Genomic DNA, 10025 nt, shown 5'->3' with positions numbered 1-10025 from the left:
GAATATTTAATACAGTAGATAATATATGCTTATCTAACATGTATTTTTATATCACTGAAGCTAAAGCAAAACATCCTGTTTATTGGTAAGTATGGCCTGTATGTGTACACTACAGTGCAATTTAAAAAATACTGTAATTATAATTTCAGAACTTCAGAATCTGAACAGATGCCAGTGTTCTCTCCTTTTTTTATATGGGAAAAGAAAATCCTTTGAAAATCATCTGAAGCTTGGACAAAAATTCCATAGCTATATTCTTAGGATCACTCTGTAGAATCTTCATGATTCAGATGATACAAGGGAAGCTTCAATTCAACCTTTTAGAGAAGACATTCCAGCTCTCATGATCTCATCAACCAGGAGAATGTTGGTGGCAATCACAGTGCTGAAAAGGGGGGAAAAAAAATCAGACTACTCAGGTTTGAGGTATGAACTCTAATTCAACTCAATCTCCAACTAAATTGCACAAATTATATCCAGTCAAGTTTCCCCTTTCCTTTCCATACATAGAAGGCTCACTTAGTTGCTACTTTTGACTGATTACCTTTTCTTACGGAAAGAAAATTAAACAAAACATACCAATTTTAAAGAGTATGAATATTCCCCAAATGTTATAATTTTGGCTTTCCCAAACTTACCAGGAATGAAGAAGCTGTTTCTTTACACAGTAGTTATCCCATACGCCTACTTCTGCTGCTACCATTGGCTCACCTGAAAAGTAACCCAGTATTCTTAAAATCATATAGAGCAGGTCATAAGATCAGAATACTGTCTGAAAGAACTAAAAAGGGTATTTTGTGCTGCTTTACTCATCAATGGTCACTCATTTCCTCCAGTATTATCTATGAGAACCCGAAGTTCCTCAGTTAGCCCAATGTTGTACTCCAGACCATGACTCCTGTGCACAGCAGCTTTGATGAGCGGCTGACCTCTACTTAGAATGCTTCCAGTGATAGGAATGCTCTATTTGGTTATCAAATGTTTGAACATCTCTGTATTTCTGGAGACGTTCCTATTTGTCCATATTAAAGTATAGCACCTGAACTATAATCTGGCAAAACAGGCTTAACACTACCCTCCTTCCAGAAACCTTTTAAATTAACTTAATTGGGAGACTGGGATTGACATATACACACTACTATATATATATAAAATAGATAATAACCTACTGTATAGCACAGGGAACTCTACTCAATACTCTGTAATGACCTATACGGGAACAGAATCTAAGAGTGGATATATGTATATGTATAACTGATTCACTTTGCCGTACAGCAGAAACTAACACAACATTGTAAATCAACTATACTACAGTAAAAGTTAATTTAAAGAAAAGAAACCTTTTATATTAACTTGAATGTAAATGATGCTGTTCACAATAGGTCTTACACATACTGCACAGATGTATCTCAGTTATCTCTCTTCCACTTTGTACTTGTATAATTTGGATTACACTGGCCTAAGATCAGGGCTTTACTCATTTTATTAGATTTGGTTCCCTCTTCCAGCATTTTTTGCTATCCTCAGCCTTTTTTCACCCATGAGTATGATCATGAAATGTATCATTTTAATCAAAGTCCCTGATAAAAAACAGTAAAGCAAGCTCAACATGAAACCCTTCAACATTAACCAAACCACCTACCACAACTCAGCAATATCAACAAATCCGTACTCTTCTAAATTATTCAAATGTCTCCTCGATTCCCTTTATTTCTGTATCTAGTCATTACATTTTTGTATCATACTTTAGAACCCAGAGATCCTGGATAGCACTGGTGTCAAAGAGCAAAAGCAACTCCAAGATTCTTCTCTCTCCCATTTTTTTTATCCTTCCTGGTCTTACCTCACCTATAGTATCTAGTTCACCCCCTACAAATAGTCACATCCTCCTTACCTGTGTTCAAGTCTACACCCACAAGTTGACCTGATTCTGAATGTTCTGCTTTAACTTTAACTAGTGTTTCCTGAAGGTCAAAACCAGAGTTCTGAGCAAGAACCTAAAGGAAACAAAATTTATTTAAAAGACAGGACCTAATAACAGATAGTCAAGTCTGTAATAAATGAACAGTATTTCCAATTAATAGTTAAAAAAAAACAAAACAAAAAAACCAAACCTTTAATAAGTGAAAACAGACTGGTATTTATGTTCACTTCAGAGAATGACTAGATATACATTACCAGCAAACTCACTAATCCACCCCAAGCCCGGCAATACACTGGTCATAAACTGTACCCTAAATAAGCATACAATAGAAAAATCACAGTATTAACCTTAGTTTAAAACAAAAACAAAAAGCAAGCTTGTACCCCTACACTGCAAACCCTCTTAAAACAGCTATCTCTTGCCATCTGAAACATCAGATATTCAAGCCTCCCCTCCAGAGGAACCAATACATCTAGATAATGAGAAATACCTGTTCTAGTGTTAGGGTGAAAACTGATGAACCCTATTTATTCAAAATCCACATTATGAAAAAACCCAGATTAGCAAAAAGTTTTCATCAGATGAATCATTTTGGTGAAAACAGTTAAAGCATTCACACCTTGGGAATAATGAGCAATGCATCAGCAAATGCTTGAACTCCAAGTTGGGCCCTGCCCTTTACACTGGGCTTGTATTTAATCAGGGCTTCTGCCATTGCCACTTCCACTGCACCAGCACCTGGAACTACACAGCCTGTTGGGTGGGAGGAAGAGAGAAATGCTAAGCTACAAAGAAAATAAAACTGCAGAGGCAATTTTAAGAAAATATATAAAACACACACAGGAAATCCATTAATTTGAGAATTCAGTATAACCACAGCAATTTTAATATTACATTTGAAAGCAATACAGGCAACATATCAAACAGCAGAATGATTTAACTAGCACATGGAAAATCCTGAAAGCTTAGTATTAGTTCATTTATTTGTATCCCCTTTTAACAATAGCATGCCATGAAAAAAATTAGCATACCATCATAGCCATTTTAAAGGTAAAACTTTACTTTTGCATGGTGTCTGGCTGTGTAAACTACTGATAAAAAGAACACAGTATTCAGCCATGCCTTTTAGACTAGCAAAAGAATACAATTTAAATACAGTGACCATCTTACCATCATCAATAGCATTTTTAACAGCCCTCAAGCCATCTCTTATTGCATCTTTGATCTGAGTAAGTGTGTGCTTATTTGGTCCTTTGATCAATAATGTGACCGAGCGAGGATTGTTACAGTTCTCAATGAAGGTGAACTTCTCTTCTCCCTGTGTGAAGAGACAGTATCTTCAAAAACCAGGATACGGTTATGCAACGAATGACCAGATGAGAGGGCCGTATGAAGGAATAAGTAGCATATTAATAGGGCACAGCACTGATCACATTAAAGCAAATAATTTCTTTTAAAAAGTCACATAAAAGAAATGTGATTTTCCCATCAATGGCTTATCATTACTACATATAAATCATCAAAATGTATATTAACAAGGCAAAAATATCATCCAAAGTTTGAATAAATTTTTAACTACTGAAGAATTCATGAGCCAAAAAGTAGTATTATTTTGGAAAGAAAATACACTTACCAATGTATATTCATAGACAAGTCCTGCATGTCCCAAACAATCAGGATTTAGGTCATCAAGAGAATTTAGGGCTACCCCACCACAAGCAAGAGTCAGCCTGAAATATTCAAGTGTTTTAAGGGAGATGCAGAAGGGATTTTATTAGTTATGTTTAGAGATTAATATTTTTAGAAAGCAGTCTTTTTCAGAATTACATGTGAAAATCATATTCTAAAATATATTTTAGCTTAAGCCTTTCCATTCACCACCAACTAGCTGAAAACTGGTCTTTTCTCCTAACTCTCCATTAAAACCACTCCTAAGTCAGCAAATACTTCTCTGATATGAAATCTAAAGGTGCACAGAGCTCTTCATCATGGTGAGCTCTTTGGAAGAAAGTATTCCTCTGAAACCCTTGATGCTGTCTCTTGACATGGAAAAATATGTACTGTATAGGTCATCATTTAAAAATAAAACAAGTATATCAACAATCATAGCAGCACTATTCACAACAGCCAAGGTAGAAACCCAAATAAACGTCCACTGACAGATAAATGAATAAACGAAACTAAATGTGGTATACCCATACAATGGAATATTACCCTTAAAAAGAAATGTGATCCTGGAAAACACAGGTAAAATGATAAATTTTATATTATGTATATTTTATCGCAATAAAAAATAAGAAAATCACAAAAATAAGAGGAGGGAAAAAAGGAATAATCTAAGTTAACTTGCAAAATAAGTGAAATTCATGTCACACAGATAATCTGCTATCCGTACCTTTCCATATTTCTCCTTTTAGCTCTGCGCAGAGCTACTATGCCTTCTTTTGCAAGAGCATCTAAGGAAAAGGGGTCAATTCCCTGTAACAACAACAAAAAATGTTTCAATATTTTACCTTTAAAATGAAAATAAGATACACACTAGTTTATAAAACAAAATTTCTCACCTTTTGATTAATAACAACAAATCCTTTATCTGAATCACCACAGACTTTCTTTTTCAGGTCTATTATTTTTTTAACTCTGTCTTCAATGAATTTTCTTTCAGCTTTCACTAGTTTCTCTCTCTCCTCTGCACTCTTGTAAAAAAAGCCAGAATTCACTTCTCTAAAAAAAGGAAGTTACAGAAAGGGGAGGAAATATTTAGCAAATAGTCACCGAGCTCCAATTCCACCTCTGGTACATTTTCAGAGGCTATTTCCTGTAATTTTCTGAAACCCCACTGAGGCATTATTGTCCGTACAGCAGGGAAACTGAGTCTCACAAAAAAGTGACTTGCCCCAAATATCAAGCTCTTCCACCTCTCTTCCATTTTTAAGGAGCTGTATATAAACTCACGTTTTTTCATATTCTAATGACACGTTGCATGTGAGGATGTACGCATCTTCTACTCTCTTTTTCATATCAGGATGCCGTGCCCCATGGTCCAAAACAAGACCTCTGATCAAGCTGTTACAACACATAAAAAATATATTCTTATTGATTTCCAGATGGGGTGTAACATATGCTAACAAAACTAAAACACTGAATTGAGACAGTATTGATAATTTTCACACAATCAGCTTTATTTCTTGAGCTATTTGAACAGGACTTTTGGGTAATACCAAGGAAGGTTCAATTGTGAAAAAGCAGAATTCCAGAACATGACAAAAACAAGCCATTCAAATGAAAGTAACAACCCTGTCTTGTGCAGAAGGTTCCGCAGAGAAATAGTCACAAGTTTGGTAGGCTACTAAACTGTGATCACCTCCTTTAAAAAATGCTTTCAAACTAGGTCTTTGAAATAATTTTCTTTAAAATTCCCTGAAGTCTCCCACATGCTCAGTTCAATAAATGCCAAATGACTGATGTAGTTGACTTTCCAGAATCATTCTATGTAAAAATACATTATACCATTAACTTCATTTCAAGAGGAAATACTGATACTACTGAGTAAATGAAATACTCATCTAGGCAATATATGTGAATTCAAAGACAAAAAAAAAAAAACAGGCAAAATATATGTATTGTATAAACTCCTTCAAGTTTGTAAACACTCTTTTAATTTCATAGTATTCTACCACCTACCTTGTATCGGTTTCAGATTTATGTTTCATCTCCATGATCTCAACCATGAAGAGGTCAATAGGTTCATCTTGTTTTTTAATGGCTAAAATGGAGTCCACTACAGCCTGCAACAGAGTATAACCATTCAGTGAATTTGACTAGCAGAAGTTGAGACACTTATGTTGTTTATTCTTCAGAAAAGTTTAAAGCAGACAGCTTCTCGTCTTTAAAAATCTCTGAACTGATCTAAGTCTTTTTTTACACGCTAATAGAATGCATTATTTGTAAAGGGCTGAAGTCATCTACATTTCTGAAACCTCAATTTGTAATTACCTACAGAATCACTGACATCTCTACTGTTAGTAGCTTTTTAATAAGGAAATCTCCATTTTAGAAACTCCATTTACTGAAAGCTCTGATTATACCTTCATAACCTGGCCAGGTATGCTATTACGATTTTCTCACTTTACTTATTTTTTCTATTTTTAGGGCCACAGATCAGGTTATCACTGCCACAAAAATGAACCTACTTACTCCACACAGGATGGTACTGTGAAGACTTCAGATGGCATTCTATAACTGGAATTAGCAAGAATACTGATGTTTCCAGTTGCCAGGGGTTTTCAGTATAGGTGTAATGTACCAGACACATACAAAATTTAACACATACCTCTGTTAAGACATCAGCAAGTTCAGCATGAACTTTAGTACGTAGAGATGTTCTGGCCACATCTATAAGTGTTTCCCTGTCCATCTCTTTGCTTACTTTGACTTGTTCCAAAAACTGAAGTGCCTTTTCCTTTGCAGCTTCAAATCCTTCTGTAATTATTCTGGGATGAAGACCCTGTAATAAACACACAATTACAAAACCGCCACTAACAACAGAGACCTTCAGTTAGATGCAACTATAGTTCACGATAAAGCAAATTTATGAAGGGATATTCTGGATCATTCATACCCTTAAACACAATTAATATAATGTGCTGACTTTCTGAATACATTTAAAAGGATAAATAGTCCTTTCAATGCAGAGGAAAAGAACAGACATTGCTCTAGCACAGAGTCAAAGCCAAGGGAACTATAAAGCACACTTGGGTGTTCACTGTGCAAACCACAAGGGATAACGCCCAAAACTCAAAACTGTGTCATAACAATTGGCAGTCAATAGGACCATTATATCTTTCCTATAGGTGATATGAAATTAATTCACACCATTTACTAATAAAATAAACAGGGAGACTAAGAGTCTGCTTTCTCTCTCTTCCCAGGAAATTCTTCCTAACATCAGATTAGTATTCACTGAGGTTTGCTTTAACCTTGGAACTACTGAGGGCTAAAAAAGTTGTAGTATTCTTATTTAAATTCAAGGTTTTTGTTAGCTTTTTCCTTAAAAATATGCCCAATCCTGAATATTCCATTTCTAGATCACAATTATTAATCTGTTATAGGCATATAAAAACTGTATATGCAATGCAACTTGATAAAAAACACCTTTCAGGCCAAGGAAGATTCTTCAACTCATCCAGGATCATAGTAAATTCGTGTCAGAGTAGGATACAGACCCTTGTTCCCATATTTAACCCCATGCTCTTTACATTCTATTATATGGCCTCAGTTACTACTAGCACATCAGTTTTTATAAGTAAAACTAAGATTATTTCCTATACACAATAAAATATCACAGAAACACGAGAATCATGTATACTTCAGAAATGTAGAGATCCGCCTGCTTCAGGAGCTCTCCAATAATTAGGACATTGGAAGTGGTACCATCACCAGTTATGTCATCCTGGGCTGTTGCTACTTTGGCTATTAAGGAGGCTGTTGGGTGTTGAATTTGCTGCAGGTAGAGAAAAAAAAATTTGTGGAACAACTTAAAAATGAAAACAGTCCAAATATACCTTAAAATGTGTGAAGGGCTAATCTATCTGCACAAAATGCCCAAGTGTACAGCTACATATTACTCTGATTAAAAACTCACCATTAGCTATCAGTTTATGATGACAGAAACACCTTCATATATAAATTTGTTTCCTTCTCAGATTATCTCCACTTTACTGATGAGGAAATGTGAGACCCAGTTAAGGTTAACTCAAGGTGATAGAACTAACAAGTAAGAGCAATAATTTCAAATCCATATTCCATGCATGCCTCTTTATGACAAATTTAAGATTCTTGTGAGAATAAACCAAGTGCCTTTTAAATGAAAGCCTGGCTGCCCAGTTTACTTGGCACTGAACAAATAATTAAAATGAAAAAAAAAGAAAAGAAAAACTTAGCCTCTTTAGCAAAGATCATCAGTGGATGCTAAGTCACTCTGGAAAGGTTTTGGAGAAACAGAATATTCATTATGTTTGTCACCCACAGATTCTTAATTACAAAGGCTCCAACACGGCTCCTGCACTGCTTTTGTCTTCTTATACTCCTTTAATCCTGTACAGTTGTCCAGTCTTTTATGTATCTGGGGACACCCACAGTTTTAAGAATCTAAGCAGACTATCTCATTCAATTAGGGAAAATTTAAAAGTCATGTAGAGACGGCTTTTCTGACATCAAGTTTAAACTAACTATGACTCTATTGTTCTCTGCTAGCACAGGCCACCACTTAAGCCACCAAACAAAAACTACACCTTCTAGGTTAGCTATTCCTTACTGAAGATATTTACAAACACCTGGAACGTTGAAGGCATGATACACTATTATCAAAACCCTAAATTTCACTCTAAACTCAAAACATAGGCAAGTCATTTCCTTTTCTAGGATTTGAACTGTTAGGTTTTGGAAACTTAGGGATGAGTAAAATGACTGCTCCTCTCAGTAACCTCAGATTCTTAGTCACTGGGACTTTAAAAATGGTAGTTTTATTTCTCCTCCAATTGGTGGTGAAGTGTGATACAACAGAAGAGGTGCTGTTTGAAAAAGTATAACCATCCTGTTGCATTTTGCCTCCCTGATTATGTCAACTGCTCTCAGTTTTTATTAGAATTTTAGTAATTAAAACCCTTTAACGAAGACCTTAAATGGCAAGGGTAGGGGATTCAAAAGGAAGACTCCAAGGCTCCTCACTGTACTGTACTGTCAACAACAGTACTGATTACATTTTTTCTACTTCTTCCGTTATCTGGAAAACTACCTGTTGAGAAGAATGAAAATGATTTTCTCCTACTTTGTAAACGAATAGTAAAAGTCTTCCTACAAATCAAATGTACTATGGAAAACCAAGACATTTTGGACCTAGTCTGGCAGCCTCTCACCATTTCATGAAGCAGCACATTTCCATCTTTAGTGAGCTTGATGTCTCCAGCACCAGAAACAAGCCTGTTCAATGGGCAGAAATGAATCACAGTGTGACTTTTTCAATGGAGACCAAATTAAGAGGTCCATAAAAATTGGGCTTTACCCAGATCCTCAAGAGCTGGGGCCAAGGGTTGGTTCTCTGCTTCCGGTAACAGGAATGGTGCAATGCCCACCCCCTCCCGTCTGGGGAACAGTCCTCAGGGTCTCTTAGGTCCCAAGCGCGCCGTGGGGGGGGGTGGGGAGGCCGCGCCGCGCACGCGAGCAGCTTTGTTCTCGGCGGAGACGGAATCGACCACCAAGGAAACAGCCAAGGCAAGAAATAGGACCGACCCGGGACAACGCGGGGAAGAAAGGCCACCGCGGCGAGCGCAGAGGCCCGAAGGCGGCGGGCTCCAGGCCTCGGTCCCCGGCGCAGGCCCGCGACAGCGCGAGGTGCGCGGTGCCCGCCCAGCCCTCCCCGCCAGCCGCGCCTTACATCTTCATGGTGCCCTTAGGCCCCAAGTTGGTCCTCAGCACGTCCTGCAGCCCCCGGGCCGCGCTGATGTTGACCGCCAACGCCGCCTGGGCTCGGGCCACCTCAGCCTTGGGATTCAGGGTCTTCACGGCCGCCATAGCTGACCCAGCAGAAGAAAATGGGGGAACCCGGCGTCCGGAAGGCCCAGAGCCGGTTCAGCGTGGCCGGGAGGCGCTATCCGGGTCTTCTGGAAAAGTCGGGTGCGCCGGGCCCGCCTCCAGCGTGCCCGCGCGCCGCCGCCATTGGGCCTCGGGTCGGCCGGTGCCGCTCATTGGGTCGCGGCCGCACGTAGCTCCGCCCCTCGCTTTGGCCGCGGCGCCATTGCGCTCGGGAGGAGAGTGTTCCCCCGGCAACCAGGGCCTCGAGGGGCCCCTGTGAACTGCCCAGCGCCCGGTTTTGCTGACCCCGGACCTGAGGGCGTAGGCGGAGCGGGCTTGTTGGCCGCGTGCGTCAGGGCGTGAGGGCAGGGGCGGCTGCTCTTCCCGGAGGTCTCCGGCCGCAGGGTGTAGGGTGGGCCTCCTCCCTCCCCCACTCGAGCCGTTTTCCCTTTTTCTCGCCGTGCTGCTTTCATCCCGGTCACTAGTTTTCTTGACTGTGTACTGTGTGCTGGACGGTGTTCTAGGTGCT

The 10025-nt window shown here is 38.9% G+C and overlaps 1 protein-coding gene and 2 non-coding genes across 3 annotated transcripts; all 3 read right to left on the bottom strand.

Moving 5' to 3' along the window:
• Positions 1 to 61: 61 nt before the first annotated feature.
• On the bottom strand, positions 62 to 9594 carry CCT6A (chaperonin containing TCP1 subunit 6A). Its single transcript, XM_068523970.1, has 14 exons — positions 9360 to 9594; positions 8842 to 8905; positions 7293 to 7427; positions 6258 to 6431; positions 5609 to 5712; positions 4880 to 4990; positions 4489 to 4648; positions 4320 to 4402; positions 3558 to 3654; positions 3095 to 3242; positions 2544 to 2677; positions 1895 to 1997; positions 639 to 711; positions 62 to 385 (listed from the first exon to the last, which is right to left on the bottom strand). Exons 1-14 carry the CDS (start codon positions 9494 to 9496, stop codon positions 313 to 315), a joined length of 1596 nt encoding a protein of 531 aa, XP_068380071.1. The 5' UTR covers positions 9497 to 9594; the 3' UTR covers positions 62 to 312.
• Positions 2907 to 3046, bottom strand: LOC137750775 (small nucleolar RNA SNORA15). The gene has a single exon (XR_011070561.1). It is a non-coding gene; the product is annotated as a small nucleolar RNA SNORA15 (small nucleolar RNA).
• Positions 6564 to 6697, bottom strand: LOC137750779 (small nucleolar RNA SNORA22). Its single transcript, XR_011070565.1, has one exon. It is a non-coding gene; the product is annotated as a small nucleolar RNA SNORA22 (small nucleolar RNA).
• Positions 9595 to 10025: the final 431 nt, after the last annotated feature.

This window comes from Eschrichtius robustus, chromosome 16 (genome assembly GCF_028021215.1).
Source record: "Eschrichtius robustus isolate mEscRob2 chromosome 16, mEscRob2.pri, whole genome shotgun sequence".
Taxonomy (NCBI): domain Eukaryota; kingdom Metazoa; phylum Chordata; class Mammalia; order Artiodactyla; family Eschrichtiidae; genus Eschrichtius; species Eschrichtius robustus.
Note: the sequence above shows the minus strand (reverse complement) of the source record. Positions and strands in the feature narration are given on the sequence as shown.

Excerpts from the sequence above, each read along its gene's own strand:
- CCT6A (XM_068523970.1), bottom strand. The coding sequence starts at position 9,496 with ATGGCGGCCGTGAAGACCCTGAATCCCAAGGCTGAGGTGGCCCGAGCC. Across the intron at positions 8,906-9,359 it reads CCTAAGGGCACCATGAAGAT|GCTTGTTTCTGGTGCTGGAG; the intron begins GTAAGGCGCGGC and ends CCCATTGAACAG. Across the intron at positions 712-1,894 it reads GGGTGTAGACTTGAACACAG|GTGAGCCAATGGTAGCAGCA; the intron begins GTAAGGAGGATG and ends GTTACTTTTCAG.